This window comes from Cnephaeus nilssonii, assembly GCF_951640355.1.
Source record: "Cnephaeus nilssonii genome assembly, chromosome: 4".
Lineage (NCBI taxonomy): Eukaryota > Metazoa > Chordata > Mammalia > Chiroptera > Vespertilionidae > Cnephaeus > Cnephaeus nilssonii.
Window position 1 is genome coordinate 46,419,523 of NC_137075.1, and position 19,137 is coordinate 46,438,659.

The 19,137-nt window shown below is 49.4% G+C and overlaps 1 protein-coding gene across 1 annotated transcript; it reads right to left on the reverse strand.

Moving 5' to 3' along the window:
* Window positions 1-104: 104 nt before the first annotated feature.
* STRC (stereocilin) lies at window positions 105-17,805 on the reverse strand (the record flags this gene model as incomplete). The annotated part of the gene is made up of 29 exons (XM_079767654.1): window positions 105-193; window positions 391-538; window positions 635-732; window positions 958-1,106; window positions 1,279-1,421; window positions 2,079-2,234; window positions 3,454-3,623; window positions 4,110-4,266; window positions 4,718-4,808; window positions 5,004-5,200; window positions 6,070-6,205; window positions 8,637-8,749; window positions 8,854-8,977; window positions 9,730-9,788; window positions 9,997-10,122; window positions 10,611-10,676; window positions 10,824-10,991; window positions 11,175-11,213; window positions 11,492-11,674; window positions 12,030-12,162; window positions 12,438-12,553; window positions 12,690-12,876; window positions 13,066-13,232; window positions 13,403-13,513; window positions 13,611-13,673; window positions 14,632-15,886; window positions 16,545-16,569; window positions 16,659-17,444; window positions 17,742-17,805. The coding sequence occupies 29 exons, from the start codon at window positions 17,803-17,805 to the stop codon at window positions 105-107; spliced, it is 5,319 nt and encodes a 1,772-aa protein (XP_079623780.1).
* Between the last annotated feature and the right edge of the window lie 1,332 nt (window positions 17,806-19,137).

Genomic DNA, 19,137 nt, shown 5'->3' on the forward strand with positions numbered 1-19,137 from the left:
CATCAGCTTCCTGAAAGTAATTAGAATATAATTCCATTTTCACTTTATTCACTATGGCTTAAGGTTTCTTTCCCAACAGTCACTCTTTAACTGTAGAGACAGGTTCATAACAGGTTGCCAAGGAAGCAGATGGCTAATGCTAAGATCCAGGAGGGTTGTGACCAGTTCTGGAAGCCGCAGGCTGTGCTTCGACCTACAATGAGACAGAGAATGGAAGGAATGTCACAATTATGCTCCCCAGAAGCTATTGATACTTGTAAACTATCTGTCTATATGCCCCGTCACTCCAGGGATCTCCTTGAATTGGTTCTAAGTCAGATAGCACCTAACTAGGGGTCAGATTCTGGGTTAGGAAATGGGGAGGGTCAAGCTGTGCAGTTGAGAACTCACCCTGCTGTTCTGGGCTTTCCATCCCCTCATGCTGGGCCCATGCAACTGCGCGACGCTGCTCAGGACTCAGAAAGGCCATTTGCTCCGGAGTGACAGCCACGGCCTGAGCACTGGTGAGACTAGACAGCTGGGTGGGGCTGAACACCACCTGGGGGTGGAGGCAGGAATCAGTATATCCCGTGTATCCCGTGTTGGGCTCTGCTTCTCTTGTGGTCACTCCACACTCCAATCCATCAATACTTACAGCAAATTTAGGAGCAGGGATGACAGAAATGGCAAGAGGGGTAAGGCCCTGAATTTGTTCCCGCAGCAGTGCTGAAAGGGCCAGGTCTGGGATCCCAGCTGTTGAAGCAAGTGGGATGGGCATCCAAAAGTTGTCTTAGACTGGCCTCTTCCTTTCTCTTCAAACTTATAGACCTCTTCCAACCATAGACCTTCCCCAACACATCACCAACCTCTTTCCTAAACTCCCAGACTCCCACCTTGAGAATTCCAAAGCAGTCCTCCACCCATGGAATGGAAACCAACATCTGACAACAAGCACCAGCAGTGACCCAGCCTCCGTACCTGCTATTGTGCCAATTTCAGTGAAGATCTCAGGCCCCCAGTTACTGACTGGGCCAAAACCACCAGGCAGCACAAGGAGTTGGGCCAGAACCTCCAGTTGGTCCTCAGAGCACTGGAAATGCAGGTTGCCCAGGAAGAGAGCTGCTTGGCTGTGGAAGAGTGAGGAGAAGGGAGAAAGATTCAGCTATGATGATCTGAGTAGAGATGGCTTCAGGTGAGGTCCCTTCTTCCATGGGATCACTTCTTTGTGATCCTTCCCTTCCCCAGTGAGCCCACCTTTACCTCAGCATCACCACCCACATCCCTCCCTCCACAGGTGACCTAAATTCCCAACTGTTGATATGCTGTAGTTCCTCTGGTCGCAGTCCACAGAGAGTGTAACCCAGTGCAGTCAGGTGAAGGAAGTCCAGGTGGCTCATGTGCCGGCCACTCTGCCGCAGGAAACTGGAGACCACAACTCGGAGCTGGGGTGGGGGTGGAGGGCACAGGATGAGAGAATTCATGGAGAATTAATGGATAGGGAAGTGATAAGTGCTACTAGATTATATTCTTGTGTTATTAAAACCTGAAGATCCAACAAAATAAACTGAAGTGGGGAGTGGATCTGGAGACTTGGAAGCATGGAACAGAGTGCAGAATCTCGGAGGGAAGGTGGGAAAGGGCAGGTGGGTGGGAGGTAATTAACCAAAGATCTTGTATGCGTATATGTATAACCCATGGACACAGGCAATAGGGTGGTGAAGGTCTGGGGTGGGGGGTGGGGGCGGGTTGGAGGGGGTCAATGGGGAAAAAAAGGGAACATATGTAATAATTTCAACAATAAAGATTTTTTTAAAATAATAAATAAACAAGACCTGAAGATCCAACAGCCATGGGTAAGGTTGAGGACCCAAAAGAAGAAGACAGAAAAAGAGGGAAAAGAGGCAGCAGGGAATACTATGTGTCCAGGACCTCAGAGTGAATAAATCACAGCGTTTCCAAGGCTACTAGTATGGAGAATTAAGAAAAGATAGAAAGAATGGCCATTCAGAGTAACAGGAAAAAATTCTTGGGCTTTAAATAACCTAGAGACCTGGCCTGTGGGATGAATGCTTGGAAGGTGATAGGAAGGAAGGTGTTACCTGGGCTGAGCTCCAGCCATCTATTTGCCCCAGGGTACTCAGCACTCCCCAGTCCACCAGGATTAGCTCCTGTAGTTCCCGCTCTCCAAGACCTATTAAGAGCCGACCTAGCTGCAGGATTTGCTCAGGACGAAATCCCCGTGGGGGACCCCACAACTATGGAGAAAGAGAGGAACAACGTGAGTGGAAAAAGCAGAGGACTAGGAGTCAGAATGCTGGGTCTTAGTCTTGCCTCTGACCTTAGCTGTGTAAGTCGAGGCAAATCACATGCCTTCTCTGTGTCTTAGTTTCCTCAACTATAAAATGAAAGGGTTGGAATAAAGTTCCTCTGACTAAGCTGTTACTGGAAGATTCTAGAGTCTCAGTAGGAAAATAGCAGACTCCAGTCCATGAGTTCTAAACTGTTATGTGCACCAGACGCACCAGGGATTCTGTTAAAATGCAGATGCCCAGACCCATCCTCAGAGAGTCTAGCATGGGACCTTGTGGCATCAACATTTCAAACACCTACTCCCCATATGACTTTAACACACACTAAAGTTTGGTAACCACTGCTCTAGTCCCTCTACCCATTGCATTAGTTTTCTTTCCTCAATATTCATCCCCTCTGACTTTCTACTCAAGAGCCAAACCCTCCTTTTTGGGGGCAAGGGGACGGGGGAGACAAAACTTAAAAATTTTTTTCAATTACAGTTGACATACAATATTATATTAGTTTCATGTGCACAACATAGTGATTAGACATTTATATAACTTACAAAGTAATCACCCAGGTAACTCTGGTATCCATTTGCCACCATACACAGTTATTACAATATTATTGACTATATTCCCTATACTGTACTTTATATCCCTGTGACTATTTTTATAACTGGCAATTTGTACTTCTTTTTTTTAATTAATTAATTTATTTTTTTATTGAGGTATTATATGTGTACATATAACAATTTGTACTTCTTAATCCCTTCAACCTTTTTCACCTGTCTTCCTACTCCCCTCCCCCACACACACCCAATCTGGGGACCGTCAACTTGCTCTCTGTATCTATGAGTTTGTTTGTTTTGTTAGTTTATTTATTTTGTTTTATAGATTCCACATATAAGTAAAATCATATGGTATCTGTCTTTCTCTGTCTGACTTATTTACTTAGCACAATGCCCTTTAGGTCATCCACATTGTCACAAATGGCAAGATTTTATTCTTTTTTATGGCCAAGTAATATTCCATTGCATATATGTACCAAACCCTTTAATTCTTTGATCTCCTATTTCCCAACCTCTCACCCCAGCATCCATTCACTTCTGTTCTGCACCACACCCAACCAGCTTTCCCACGTTTTTTCATCTCCAACCCCAACTGGTCTCCCTTCCTTAACCTGTTTTGCCTTGCCCATTGCTGCCCGTAGTTCCTCAGGCCCAAGTCCTGGGTCTCCTGCAAAGAGTGCCAGGCAGTCCTCGAAGTCTGAGAGCTCCATCTCTGCAATCTGAGTTGCAGACCAAGCTGCCGGAAATGTCCCCCGTACATCTGCACAATTTGGCACAGGTTCTAAAGGGGGAAGGTAGGGCCTGGGTCAGTGTAGTATTAAAATATGATACTATTTTATAGAAAGCCACCTATAGATGGAATGACCCCTCCAAACTTTGGTCAATGTGAGCACTATGAGTCAAGGGATTACTATAGTGAGAGATTTATAAGACACATAGGATATTAGAACAAGTGACTGGAGAGAACAATCCCCTCATTGTATAGATGGAAGATTGAGGGTGTTGCCTAAGGATTTAATGGCAGATCTAGATTAGAACCCAGGTCCCTAGCCCCACAGGGGCTCCTTCCTATATCCTAAACATTTCCCCAGCAGAGAGTTCCACCACACTTAGCCAAGCCTAGAGCTGAGTCAGCTGTCAACAGGGGTAAGAGAATAGGATAGGAGGTGTCCTAGGCTAACTTCTTATTGCCCTGACTTCTGATTGCATTGTTGCATACTCTTTCCTGTTCACCCTGCCAGAAGCATGAGTATTTGGGGAGTTTCACCTGGGAGATAGTCTGCAGTGCGCCGTACAACTCCAGCTACCAAAGCTGCTTTCTTGGGAGCAAGCTGTGGCCCCCCACACAGCTGTCCAGCTCTGCTCTGTTCCCAGCTCTGCTGTTTCTCTAGGAGACGCTCCAGGGACTCTGGGCCCAAGGCCTCCTGTGTGAGAAAGTAGAAGGGAGATGGGGAGACCTGGGCAGGTCAGGGCCAACCGTTGTAGCTCTAATTCCAAAGTCCTGTCTCTTTTTAACATATATATGTAATTTTTATTGATTTTTTACAGAGAGGATGGGAGAGGGATAGAGAGTTAGAAACATCGATGAGAGAGAACCATCGATCAGCTGCCTCCTGCACACCCCCTACTGGGGATGTGCCCACAACCAAGATACACGCCCTTGACCGGAATCGAACCTGGGACCCTTCAGTCCACAGGCTGATGCTCTATCCACTGAGCCAAACCAGTTAGGGCAAGTGCTGTCTCTTTTTAACAGTCTCCCCCAAATCTGGGCTTCACAATCTCTGTCCTCAACCTCCTTGGCCTTTACTCCCCAGAACCAGCTCACCAGTCCCCCTTCTCTGTTCTTACTCCCTCCCTTTTCCTTCACCTCACCCTAGGGATCAAGGAAATCGCCTCAGTAGACAGAGTGAACACTAGGCGTCCAGCTTGCTCTACTTCATCCTGGCTCCACAACTCTGGTTTCCTGGAGGGGGTGGGGGGTAAGAAGAAGATCAGGGGCTGGGATGTTGAAGGAACTGTGAGGAAAAGGAAGGGGAAAGAAGACATACTAGGATTGGGGACTCAGGGCTCCAAGGAACCGCACACATATTGATGGGCTACCACTGATGATGATGGTTGAGAGGCTGGGTTAGAATCTGAAGTTCTCAAATGTCCATACCCAAGAAGAGGCTCCTGTGTCATCAGCCATCCCAGCTCTGTGGCAAATGGCTCTCCCAGGCAGAAGCCCTGCAGCTGACTGAGGTGGGCCAGCAGGATCTGTAGGGGGATCCGTCGTGTGCTCTCTATCCCCAGGAATCCAACCAAGGGGCCCAATGTCTCCAGCACTTCCCTTGAGACTGTTGTCTCCTTTGGAGCCTGAAGAGGGGGCATTAGGCCTTAAGACAATGCACCTCTGACTCAGAGGACCAGACTGATCAAGACACCAAGACCGTGACATTTCCTCCCTCCAACTTCTAACTCAAGACCCTATGGTGTTCATTTTCTTAAACAATAAGCCCAGATAAGAGCAGGCAGAAAGACTGGGAGGAGAAATCCAAGGAATTTCTTGGACTCCAAGGGCCGTGGACAAGAAATATGAAACCAAGAGATAGATCTAGGGCAGCGATTTTCAACAGTTTTCAATCTCATGGCACACATAAACTAATTCTAAAATGCTGTGGCACACCAAAAAATATATTCTATTTTTTGCCAATCTGACAAAAAAAATAGGTATAATGTTGATTCATTCACACCAGATGGCTATTGTTATATTGGCTGTTGTCATATTTTTATTTGACAATCTAAGGGAAAAGAGATCTGTGATTCTGACTAAATAGTCAGCTATTGCATATTTAAAAAAGTTCTTGCAGCACACTGGTTGAAAATCGCTGATGCAGGGTCTAGGGCAGTGGTTGGCAAACTCATTAGTCAACAGAGCCAAATATAAACAGTACAACGATTGAAATTTCTTTTGAGAGCCAAATTTTTTAAACTTAAACTTCTAACACCACTTCTTCAAAATTGACTCGCCCAAGCCGTGGTATTTTGTGGAAGAGCCACACTCAAGGAGCCAAAGAGCCACATGTGGCTCGCGAGCCACAGTTTGCCGACCATGGGTCTAGGGCCTTAAAGATGAGAATCATAAGCAGCAAAAGTGTGAGGTTGGGCCTAGAAGATAGAGGGCATTGTCTGAGGGGTAAGAATTGCCCCAGTTCAGCTCTGAGTCTGGTAGGGTGGACTCTTACCAAGTTTTGTAGTGCCCTCTCTGCCAGAGCTGCCCGGTGGAGTGGGGTCAGTGCCAGCAGTTGCTCTGGAGCAGCTCGTACCAGCTCTACCACCAACATAATGGATTCATTGGACAGTCTGTCCATCAACCGGACCCTATAGCAATTTGATAACATGGGCATTGGAACTGAGACAAATTGAGACGGGACCATAGAATGCCACATTTCCCAGACAAAAGGTAACATCAGATCAAACTCTGTGGCCCTGACAAGAACTGATATTAAATAGCCCCAGGTCCAATTCCCATCATAGTGCTTGAAGGGAGAGAACAAAGGGAATGACATATTTCTAGTCTTCCTGGAAAAAAAAAAAAGACAAATAATCCCACCTTGTATAATTGAATCAAAAGCCAAGAATATTAAGTACCACTTAGAAAACTTTCCTCATTTTATAAAAAAAATTTTTTTAATATATTTTATTGATTTTTTACAGAGAGGAAGGGAGAGGGACAGAGAGCCAGAAACATCAATGAGAGAGAAACATAGACCAGCTGCCTGGTTTCGGCAATTTTATAAAAATTTTTAAAATGAAGTTCACAGAGCCGAAACCGGTTTGGCTCAGTGGATAGGGCGTCGATCTGCGGACTGAAGGGTCCCAGGTTCGATTCCGGTCAAGGGCATGTACATTGGTTGCGGGCATATCCCCAGTAGGGGGTGTGCAGGAGGCAGCTGGTCGATGTTTTTCTCTCATCGATGTTTCTGGCTCTCTGTCCCTCTCCCCTTCCTCTCTGTAAAAAATCAATAAAATATATTTTTTTTAAAAAGTTTGGATTTAAAAAGAAAAATGAGGTTCACAGAGATCAGCTGGTGAGGTCTTACTTCCAATTCTTGTTTTCAGTGCCACCCTTCTTCTACTTGTTGTAAGGTGGTCCCCTCTTTTTGTATAGCACTATACAATTTACAAAGTTCTCTTAGGTACTATCTCATTTGATTCTTATGACAAAACGTGGGGGTAAAACAGGTTTTTTGGGGGGTTTTATGTGTTTTTCAGTTAATCCTTACCCGAGGATATTTTTCCATTGATCTTTTAGAGAGAGTGGAAGAGAGAGGGAAAGACAGAGAGAAACATCAATTCGATTGGTCACTTCCTTAATGCGCCCCAACCAGGGCCCGACCAGGGAGGAGCCTGCAGACAAGGTACATGCCCTTGACCAGAATCAAACCTAGGACCCTTTGGTCTTCGGGCTGACACTCATCCACTGAGCCAAACTGGTTAGGATTAAAACAGGTATTTTTCATATTCTCTTTCACAAATCAGGAACTTGGATCTTCTGAGTCATGGTTCAGCATCATTAACCTCATCCAGATCCTAAATTATCTCCAAGAACCAACATATTTAAACAGATTTGAATGGCGTTTAAAAAAAAAAGAGAGAGCGAGAGAGAAACTTTTGCCCAGAAATCAGAAGTGACATCATGTATTCTATCTAGGTTTGCCATTTCTGGAACTAGGCCACCAAGTAGTACACGAGCCAAAAATCTGTGAAAAGGCCTATAAAAATGAAAGGATGAGATTACCTGCTTTTACCATCATTTCATCCCCAAGAAGACTAATATCAGACTTTTCCTACTCTGGCTTACAGTTCTGATGACATTGGGGTCAGAATCCCTGGGTTGAGAAGAGGCCCCATTTCCTTTCTCATTCAACCCATACTTGTATCTACAATATTCATGCCATGGGGCCATCCAGACCCAGACTTGAATAGCTCCGATGACTCAATTTTCCTTATATTTCGCAAAAATCTGATTTTCATTCATTGTTTCTAGTCATGCCCAATAAGACCATTCAAAAACGTGTTAATCTGTTTTCTATTTGATAGCCCTGGGCTGTTTTTAAAATTTTATTTATTTTTATTTTTTTGTTAATCCTCACCCAAGAATATTTTCCATTGATTTTTAGAGAGGGTGGGATGGGGAGAGAGAGAGAGAAACATGGATGTGAGAGAGACACATTGACTGGTTGCCTCTCACACACACCCCGACCAGGGCTGGGGATCAAATCTGCAACCCAGATATATGCCTTTGACTGGAAATCGAACCCGGGAGCTTTTGGTGCACAGGCCAATACTCTAACCATGGAGCCCCGCCAGCCAGTGATCCCCTGGGGTATTTGAAGGCATCTATCACATCTATCACATTTTTCATAGATTTTCTCTTTATCTACCCCTCTGAACACATTAAGAACACAGAGAGCTCTAAGAGACTATAATCCTCTGGGGTAGAATTAGACTGCTGCTTCCCTCCTTTCAGATACTCTGTCTCTATTGATGTGGCCTGGGTTATTCTCAGATGGCTTGGCAGGTCTCGGCACAGTGTTGCCACCCTGAGCTGTCCCATGCTGGGGCCATGTTCTGGGAACCATTTGATACTCAAGAGCAACTTTGAATAGAATCTCCTACTTCTGGCTATACTTGATTTCAAGGAACCACCAGACAGAAAACCAATACTTCTAGGGTGTTTTCTAAGGGCAGAGCTTCTACTCCAGATTGAGTTTTCTAAGGATCCAGAATCTCCAGTTGCAGCACTTACGGTAAGTCCAGGAGCAGCTTGGTGTCTAGTCCACTCAGTTCTGGCCCCAGGGTAGTCAGCTCTGGCTCTGGCATTGCCGTCCTCCGCTGTACCTCCGCCCAGATACAGGCCCTCTGTGGAACAGTGGGGGAAGCAGGGCAGGACAGAGCTGAGCATGGGGGCTGGGTTCTATACTTAGGGTCCCTGCTCCCACTTAATGCCCAAACACCCTTCTCACCAGGCTCCCTCGAACCCCAGTGGGCAGTTGATAGAGCATGTGTATCACTTCAAGGAAGTCTGCCATCGAGTTGATCTGCTGCAGAAACTCACAGGACATGCCCCCCGCCAGGGTTCCCAGAGCCCTGTGGGTGTGTGAGTGCGTAGATGTTCATTCAGCACATGCCACAGCCTGTCTGCTCCTTGATATCAACACTCTCAACACAAGTACAGATATTTGCTTATAGTAATTTAGAGTTTGAGAAATGCTTTCCCATACATAGTCTCATTAGCTCCCCACAACATCACCACTATTCATCAGAGAAGAAAGATGTACAGAGGTCAAATGTTCTTAACATCATTCTACTAGAAATGTGGTCAACTGAGACTAGAGCCATGTCTTCACATTCTGAAGCCACGGTTTTTTACTGTAGTGTAGGTAAGTGATATTTACTTATTCCTGCTTGGCCAGTGGCTGTGAAGTCACTTTGGATTAAACGAATAATAGCAAATATCTACTGGGAGCTTACACTGGACCAGGCACTGTGTTAGGTACCTTAGATACTTTATTTCATTTAATCATCACAACTACCTGTGAGGTAGATACCATTTTCATTCCCATCCTATAGAAGAAGAAACTGAAGCTTAGAGAGGGTAAGTGACTTTCCCCAAATCACAAATAGGTAACAGGGCAGAGACCTGAACCTGGGTCTTCTAAATCCCTTAGATCTAGTTGGGATAGGTGTGGTGCTGTGGAAGAGCAGGGAGTAAGTACAGGAGGAGCCAGGAGAAAGCCCACTGGTTGGGACCATGCATCATTCATCCCCACTGCATATCACATGGTGACTGGAACATGGTAAGCACTTAAAAATGTTAGTGCTCAACACAAGTCACTCACTGCAGATTCCTGAGGGTCAGGTTGGTGGGCACCTGCATCTTCTTCCAGAGAAACTGTGCCTACAAGAGAAAGAAAGAGGAACCGCTTCCCAGCAGAGATATTGCCCAAAGACCTAAGATGCCTTGGACTCAGTCCTGCCTCTGTGGGCCCCACCAGTCACATTATACAGGATTCTAGGAATAAGGCGCCAGATCTAGGGCTGAAGGATAAGTAAAGGTGGTGGGCAGATTGAGAGAGGGGAGTTGTGGGATAAGTGGGGAGAGTTACCTGCTGCTCGGACCAGGGCAGCTCCCGGTAGCGCCTTCGGTTGGCCAGAAGAGCCGCAGAGTCCAGTTGCAGCAGCTTTAGTGGAAGCAGGGGAAGCAGGCAGTCTGGCCAAGTGGTGGGGATGGGCTGCCAGTGGGGATGGGTGTAGCAGTGTAGTGATAGGTGAGAGGGGCTGGACTCAGCCCTCAGAGAAGAAGGGGAGCCATGGGGGCAGGAAGGGGCCAAGTCTAGAATCCGAGTGGAATGGTATGTGCCACTGTAGCCGTGCATACCTGAGAGCCCTCACATTGAAGGTGATTGTGGTCAAGTGTTGCAGCTATTTAGGCACCTGATGAACTAAAGTCCCTTAGCCTCTCTGAGGCTTGGTCTCTTTTTCAGAAAGTGGAATAGTTGGCCTGGAAGGTTTCTCAGATCCTTCTGGCTTTGCTATTCTAGGACAGTGTGGATTATACTGTCCTGCATCTGGAACTGGGGAGGGCTGCTAATGTCTTGGTGGATACAGAGCTAACCTGAACTCTGAGGTCCACTGCTTGGGGACTGTGTGAGGCAGCACCAGCCATATGAAATTGCCCTGGGACATGGAGAGGAGCTTAGTCGGGAGATCCCACACATACCTGACCAGGGATACACACAGCTGCACCGGCACCTGTCGTACCCGTATTTTTAACTCCATCTTTCACCTGCATGAGAAGTATGTGTGTATGTTACTGGGTGTTTGTAAGGAAGTGGGGAGGTATGGGAGGCCTTCCCTGGCCACAGGGAAGATGACCTCCTCCCAACCAGAGCCCACCGCCCCGATTGTCTCATCTTCCATGCTGTTCTCATACCCGAAAGGTCTGCAGCAGTGCTGCGGTCTGGCAGGCTGAGAGGCGTGACAGTTCGGGGGCCAGGCAGGAACAGGCCCCGACCAGAACTCTCCTAGGGATGGCCTGCAGTGTCTGGGAGCTGAGGCCTGGCAACAGAGGATGCAAGGAGCAGAGCTCCTCCAAGGACAGCTGGGGAGCAAGAGAGACAAGAGGCCTGAAGAAGAGGGGCAGGGTGGTGGAGAAGCCAACTATCAGAGTGCAGCCAGGCAGCAGGTATGAGGGGAGCTGAGAGGGAGGAAGAGGCAGATGTGGGATCCAGGGAAAGGGGGCACAGAGACCTCTCAAGGATGTTGAAAAGTTGCTGCTACTTACTTCGTGCCTAGGAAGGAGGCGTCCAAGCAGCAGGGCAGCCTAAGGTGGGATGAGACAAGAAACAACAGTTCTCAGGTTCTGGTAGCCAAGTCCTAAGCAAGATCTGCCCTCCAAAACTTCCAGCTTTCTCTCTACCACCCCCAGTAACCAGCCTGGATCCTGGCTGTTTCTTAATCTGAAGAATAAGGATGAGGGAGTCCTCCTTGGAACAGAGGAATAGGAAGCTTCAGGGAGGCTGACAGTATTCCTGCATGAAATTCTCTTGACGGGCACTCCAGAGGGTAGACGATGGATGCTGGGGAGTGAGATAGGCCCACCTGGGCAGGCGTGACACTGGTTCCATGCAGGACAGGAAGCATGGCTCTAAGCTGGGGCTCAGACAGCTCCTGCAGGAAGCGGAGGCCCAGCTGAGGGAAGAGAGGAGCCCACACTCGCAGCTCCCGGGGGCTCATCACAGCTCCTCCAGATGAGCGCAAGACCCCCAGAAGTTCATATGCCACCTGTAACCAAAGAAGGTTTGGGACTGAAGAGAAAAGACAGGTGAACCTTAAACCTCTCTACGCCTACATCTGATTGCTCAGGGCCTAGTCTAGGGCTTGGAACTAAGGATGGGACAGGAACAGATTGGATTCAAGATGTCAAAGGATATGTTTGGAGTGGCATAGGCCAGATGTGGTAGGGTCAAGAGGAGGTGGTAACGGATAAGAATAATATAAGGAACGGAGGTGGCAGCGGTCGCGGGGGAGGGGAGGGCTGGCACCACTGTGTTCAAGCTTGGTTGAGATGATTGGGTAAGTCCTCTACAGAGACCCAGGGAAATCCTAAAGACTGGTAGGCCTGTGCCAAGGGGCTCACCCGTCCTTGTGGGCTGAGGGTCCCATTGGCCGCACATTCCAGCAGCCCCTGTTCTACCGGTCCCATCGGATCATTCAAGGGTACTAGGCTCTGCAGCTCCTCAGGGGTCAGGAAACAGGCGAGGGGCCCCAGCCTGAAAAGGACACAAAGCTGGTCTTCATTTGATCACTGAGGCTGGTACTAAGGCAGGGACCAGGTGGGCACATGGAGTAGGCACTCTGACCACGAAACTAGGAAATGCCATAAAACTAGGGGGGGTGCCATAGATAGGCCTCTCCTGGAGCCCTACACTGCCTGGGGCCCCTGCCTGCTCTCTTGCCCCTTCCTATCTAGGACTTTAACCCATCATGACAGCTGTGCCTGCCTTTCTCCACTCTGGCCTTGATCACTGATCCCACAACCACTCACCTGCGCACCTGCTCCTCTCCATCCTGGACACTCTGGTTCACCAGGCTACGCAGCACATGCCGGGCATGTCCTGGTCCAAGACCTGCCGCTGGCCAGCTATCCTCCAGGGCCTGAATCTGAGATGGGGAGGGTCAGCTTGTGTTGGGGTCACTATGGGACAGTTGCAGGGCGATTGCTCACTAGGAGACATGCTTCTGACTCCAGTCCCACCTAGTAGACGATGGACGAGTCAAGTAAAGATGATTCTCATACCTGGTGAGGGCTGAGCTGCAGAAAGTTCTCTAGAGGAAGGTGGGGGAGCAGAGGCAACACTGCCCACAGCAGCTCCTGGGGCCAGGCAGGCACTTCCCCGAACAGTTCAGGGGCCAGCAGTCGCCTTGCCAGAGCCTCTTTCTGTTCAGGCCTCATTTCTGGGCTGTAATCCCGGATGGCAGCCAGGCTGGGGAAAGTAGTGAGTTTTAACCCTCAGCCCTGTTTCAAATTGTCCCCTGTTCTCTGAAGTTCACTGCCATGGTCAGGAAGGAAACTCCCTAGTTTTAATAGAGAGGAGCTCTAGAAGGAGCTGCTCGAAGCAAGTAGGCTTGGCCTGACCCTGACAGGATCAAGAAGACTGATATGAGGTCCTTACACACTGTCGTTGGCCAACAGGGATGGTGGGAAACGCATCAGGTCAGAGACAGCCAAGAAGGGGATGAGTGGTGACAGATCAATGAAGAGCTGGGAGGTGAGGCGGGGGTACCGCTGGAGCAGCAAAGCTGTCAGGCGACCAAGGGCCTGCTCCTCAGATGGTGGTACCTGTGGGGGCACAGGAACGGATGCTGGCTCTGAAAATGCTCAGTATCTTTGCTATCTCCTCTCCTAAGTTCCTCTTACCACTGGAGCAAGCCCTCTGCACACCAGGTTCCAGGTGCTCTTGATTCCTAGATTCCCGCCTCCACCCTGTTCCCCTGCCCCTCTATGCCCACCTGCAGCTGGGACCAGGAACGGTGCATGAGTGTCAGGAAGCCCTGAGCAGCCTCCCTCTCTGCTGAAAGCACCAGGTGCTGGAGATTTTCTGGGGGCATGTGCAGGTATGCCTGGGAGTAGGAAGTCATGGTGAGTATGGCCTCACTAGGCAGGGACCTCAGGCCACAGCTGTCACTCAGTCCACCCAAGAGCCCCTCCGTCTGTTACCTGCACTAGAATCTGCAGGGCCCACACACTCTTCTCTCTCTGGAGCAGATCCCACAGCACAGGCTGGTGGGGAGACAGACAAGTTGCCAAGAGAGCTGTCTTCTCTGTCCCTCCTGCAGCTTCCTCAGGCAGTCCAACTCCACTCGCTAGGATGCTTGTTCTTCATCTGAAGCCAGTATGTGTGTCTCCTCAGATATTCAACTCCTTTAGGTCAGGGACCATGTCTCTAACATCTCCTATGTCCTCTTCCTAGCCAGGTCTATAGTTGGCTCGATAAATACTTGTAGATCTGAACCAAATTACTAGGATTCTATCTAATCCCACTTCATGATCCTAGTGCTTGAGAAAAATGGGCCCTAACATGGAGTAAGAAATCTTTATATACCCTATAGACCCTAGCAAAGTGCCTTACACATAACAGGCACTCAATGAATTATGGCATGCTAGCCCCTTTACTCTACAGAGAAGAAATTGAAGCTCAAAAAAGCTAAATTAAGTTACTTGCCAAAGACCACACTAATTTGTGGCATAATTGAACTTAGAACCCAAGTCTTCTAATTCATACTTCCCCTGAATTTTTCTTATTTCTGCCTTACCTTCCTATTTTTTTGCCAACCTCCAAGCCTCACTCTCTAGGGACAGAACTGAAGCTTTCTAACTTGATCCCTTTCCTTTCTGGAGCAGAAAAAGGGAGCATCAAAGAATCAGAAAGAAAATGAGATAACAGTTATTCTATGTTTCTATATCATGCACTGTGCTAAGCCCACAGCATGCATTATTTCATGTAACCCTTACATCCACCCTAAAAGAGTAGCACCATTATTCTCCCCCATTTATAGACGAGAAAAATATTGCTCAGAGAGGTTAAATAACTTGTCCAAGGTGATCATAGAACTAAGAGGTGCACCCAGGACTGTCGGGCTCCAGAGCTGCATGCTCACTGCGGCCTCTCAGTATTAGAGAACTCCCCAGGAGGCTCTACCCTCTGTTCCAGGGGCTTTGCCCTTGGCAGATCACTCACGCTGAAACAGGCCAGCAGCTCCATCTTGCTTATTTCAGAGCTCGAGCTGTCAGTGAGTTCAAAGCCTGGTGAAGCGGGCTGTTCCTCCTGTTCCAGGTATTCCCCAACTGTCCTCAGCACACTGCGCCGGCCCTCTGGGCGGAAGGCATCCCAGAAGGAGCAGTTGTCTGGGAGACTGGAGAGCAGCAGGGCCTGACCCAGCATCCCCTGGGCTTCAGTCCCTCCGGCCCCTGGACCCAGTAGGAAAGTCAGCAGGCGCAGAAGATAATGTAGACGTGTAGGGTGGGCAAGGGCCGGCACAGAGGACTGACAGCGTGGCAATTGGGAGAGCATGCCAAGCAGGAAGGGACCCGGGGCCAGGCAGAGTGGGGATGGTCCCAGTGGTGGCAGAGAGGGTAGAAGAGGGCCCAGTAGCCCATCTAGGAAGCAAGTGTCATTACCTCCACGACTTATTCTGCACTGGCCTGCTAGCCAGGGCCAGTAGGGCACCAGGGCCTCATACATGGTATCATTGAAGCATACCATCATCAAGAAACTACCCCCATCTGGGCAGCGTTCCCCACAGGGTCCAATGTGGCAGGGTGGGAAAGCAGTTACATCCGGGGTCGGGCCCTGGCATACATGCTGAACCCAAGCTTGATTACTGGGGGGCACAGCCTGCAGACTGGCCTTCCTACACAGCCGCTCAGCCCACAGAGTCTCATTCTCCAAGAAGCAGCCCCAGAAGATCTCTGGGGTGAGGGGAACCGGGGGCAGGCCTTCAGGGCAGCTGGTGGGGGGTGGGAGCAGACCAGCACAGAGCGGCTTTACCAGGCGGCGGTTGGGGCCAGACAGGGCTGAAAAGGAAAGGTTGGTGCAGATTGCTTCCAGGAACTGATCAGGAAACTGGTCATGGCAGGCCTGCAGCCAGCCTTGGGCACCTGGTGCCCAAGAAAGTGCATACCACACAGCTGTCTGGCAGATGGCAGTGATGCTGGGAGGGGGCTGCGGGGTGGCAGGCCTGGCGAGCTGGCAGAGCAAGTGGATGGAGAAGTTGGAAATGGTGTAGGGTGCTCCTGGGCCTGAGTGGTTCTCGCAGAGGGCTTCCACAGAGATGGCGCGCCGTTGGCGAGGGCTGATGTGGGCAGAGGGCTGGGAAGCCCTGGGCAGAGGCACACCTGTTCTCAGGCATTGGAGGAGGGCAGGGGGTGGGGGTGGTGATCCAGACAGAAAGCCCAGCGCCTGGGCATCCCAGGAAAGGTTGTGCCGGACGCCCCTGGATGAAGAGGGAGGAGCAGGCAGCATCTGGTCAGTTTACATTCCTCCAGCTGGAGAGTCTGACCGTGACCAGAGCCCTGCAGTGAGGTTCCTGGGAGTATAGGTGTTACTGGTTTAAATGCTGGGATTCGGGAAAAGGGAGAGAGGTCTGTCTTGCTAAGACAAAATCACCTAGTTGGAGTCCATCTGTCTTTCTGGCCCTCTCTTCCTCCTTTTTTATATGCTTTTATAAAGCTTAAACACAACCCTCGGCTGGCCTCAATCAGGAATTCTGCCCACCAACTGAACATGTCTGCTTGTGCTCTGGCACTGTTGTACTAAAATAGTAAGGGGTGGAGAAATCTGATCTTGTCCTTTTTTTCCCATGTCCCATCTTCATTAACTGACATTCATTAAGCCCTATGTGCCGGGAACCATTCTATGTGGCTTACACTTACAGTGTCAACTCATTTAACCCCTTGCAACAACTCTGTGGTAGCTAATATTTTACCATTGGGGAAACTGAGGTACAGAATGAGAATGTGACCTAGAGCTGCGACACCAACACAGTCAAATTCCAAAACCACCAAACCACACTCCTCCCATCAGTTTCCTCTCTGCTCTGGAAGCTGACCAATTCCAGGCCCAATCCCCACAACTCCTCTCCTGTTACTTACCATAAGAGCAGCTGCTGTAGGTTGCCTAGGAGGGAAAGAGTAAGAAAGAGGACTACCCCAATCTCATCCCTTCTTGCCCTGCCATAGCCCAGCCCCGGCTCCAGCAGCACTCACCTCCCTGGCACTGCCCATTGGCATCAGGCTCTGGCTGCCCCAGAATGGAAAAGACCTCATCCCGCAGGGAGTCAGTGACACGAAGCAGCCCCTCCTGGAAGGCAGCATAGAGGGGGGCCCCCACTGTGCGCAGCAGACCTCCCCAGAGAGCCTCTTCAGAGCCCAGCTCCCCCACTGGGGTGAGCAAACTCAACAGACCCTGTAAAAAGTGGGGGCCTGGCTCTCTCCCATCAAGGCCTGTGGCATTGGTGGCGTCCATACTGGGCTGCACCTGCACCAGGGCCTGCCAGCGTGTGCCCTCCAACAACAGCAGTAGAGAAGGCAACCAGTCAGCCACCAGGACACAGTCAGAGGGCCCATCGCGGGTGCATGGGGGTCGGGTAGGGGTAGGAGGTCCCCCAGGAACTACAGCTCCCAAAAGCACCTCTGCAAGTCCACCCAGTACGCCTGCCTGGTGCCCCAGGAAGTCCCGGGGGGTCTGCTCCTGTCCCAGCAGTGCCAGCACATCCCCTAGCAGCCCTAGCATTGGCTCCCAGTCCGGGCTGCCTCTCAGTGTCACTAGGAAATCATGGAGCCGGAGGGCAGGGGGCTGGGGAGGTGGGGGCTCTCCCACCGGTCCCTCCCCCATTCTCCCAGGTTCAAAAGAAGAGGAAATGTTGGCCAGAAATGCAGAGAACCGTGAGCGGCTGAGGTTCCTCTGGGGAGCCTGGTCCAAACTGGAGAACAAGGACTTCAGGAGGGAGAGACCATGGTCCTCGGACTTAGGCCCAGTAGGGGCCAGAGTCACTGTAAGGAGAGAAATTGGAGGTCACTAAAGAGAAAGAGCTTAGAATCCAGACTCAATCCTGCCCTGGACCCCAATCCCAGCCTGGATCTAAAGATGAGGTGAGGGAGACAGGGAACTGGGTCTTTTTTCATCAGCCTACATTACGTCTTGGACTCCTTTCTTAACTCATTTTTCCCCTTTCCAGTCCCTGCCCCTTTTCCTTGCCCCTTTCTTTATCTTTTACCTAACCAGTTAATCTTAAGTCTTTTTCTAGCAACCATCCCCTCACCCGCAGCACTGCTCACTGTTTCCCTCACCTGTACAGGACATCAGCAGCAGCAGCAGCAGCAGCAGCAGCAGGGGCCAGGGGCTCAGAGCCATGTTTCCAGGTGAGCACTGGTACCAGAGGTGAATTCTGGTTATTCTCACCTTGGGTGGGAGAGCCAGGTAAGGGCAGGGCACCGCAGGAGCCTGAGTCTCCACTGACACCGTAGTGTGGTCTTTCAGGAAACAATATCTGTAACTTGACAGCAGGTTTGTCACCTGAGCCACTGAGTACCTGATCCTCTGGCTTCAGAGAAAGGTGTGCTTCAGTGAGAGAGACGGATGATAGGGGATCCCAGGGGGCCCTTGGAGGAACCATAGGGGATAGTTTCAGGTAGGAGCCAGGATACAAATAGGAGTAGATAGACATAGAGATGGAGAACTGGAGACCCAAGGTAGAAAATGGGGGCTCTGCTGAAAAATATAAGGAAATGAAAAGGGCTCAAAAAGAGTTAAAAAGCAAGTGAGATCTGAGGGGATCAAGGGAGAAAGGGGGCCTGGGAGAAAGGAACTTGGAAGCCAGGTGTAAACAGAGAAAAGGAATGAAGACAAAGTTCTGGTCCAAGGATGGAGCATTCAGGAAGAGGATATCTGCTTTTGATTCAGTACCCAGAACCACAAAATGCTAAGAGCTGGGTCGGACTTCAGAAAGCACATAGACCAAACCTCTCATCTTATGGATAAGAAAATAGACCCAGTCAGTTGTTTGCAACTTGCTCATTAAGCCATTCAGATGTTTGGGGCTGCCCTTCGGCTCTCTTACTGTGATCTAAGTAAAAGCCCTATAGAAAAGTCTGGGGGCGGGGCATAAAGAAAAATAAAGTCTGGGCTGAGAAAAGAGATAAACCAGATTAAACCTCTGTGCGAGGGGCTACTCCCCCAACCCCCGACCCCTGTGGAGAGAGAGAGAGAGAGAGAGAGAGAGAGAAAGAGAGAGAGAGAGAGAGAGAGAGACACGGGGGGGGGGGCAGTTCAGAGATCAGAGATCTCATTCAAAATAATTTGGTCTGGACTGGTGTGTAAGGGTGAGAAGTCTCTTCTGTCCCCCATTTATATATCCTCAAAGGTCTTCACCTGATACCAGCTTTAAACAGTAATTCAACACTGAGGCTCTTCTCAAACCATTATTCTGTCCCTTTCCTTAGAACCCTCCTCTATTCTATTCCCCAAACCCACACCTTCAAATCCATTATTAATGCATCTCTGCTGTAGATGGTTTACTTAGGAGCATAGACTTTTAGAGCTGGAAGGGACCTGAGGAATCCTCCAGTAAAAACGTCTCATTTTATAAATGAGGAAATTAATGCCCAAAGAAATAGAATGAGTTGGTCCAGGCCCCAAAAGGAGTTGAGGGCAGTGCTTGGATTTTCCAAGGTGAGCCAAAAGTTG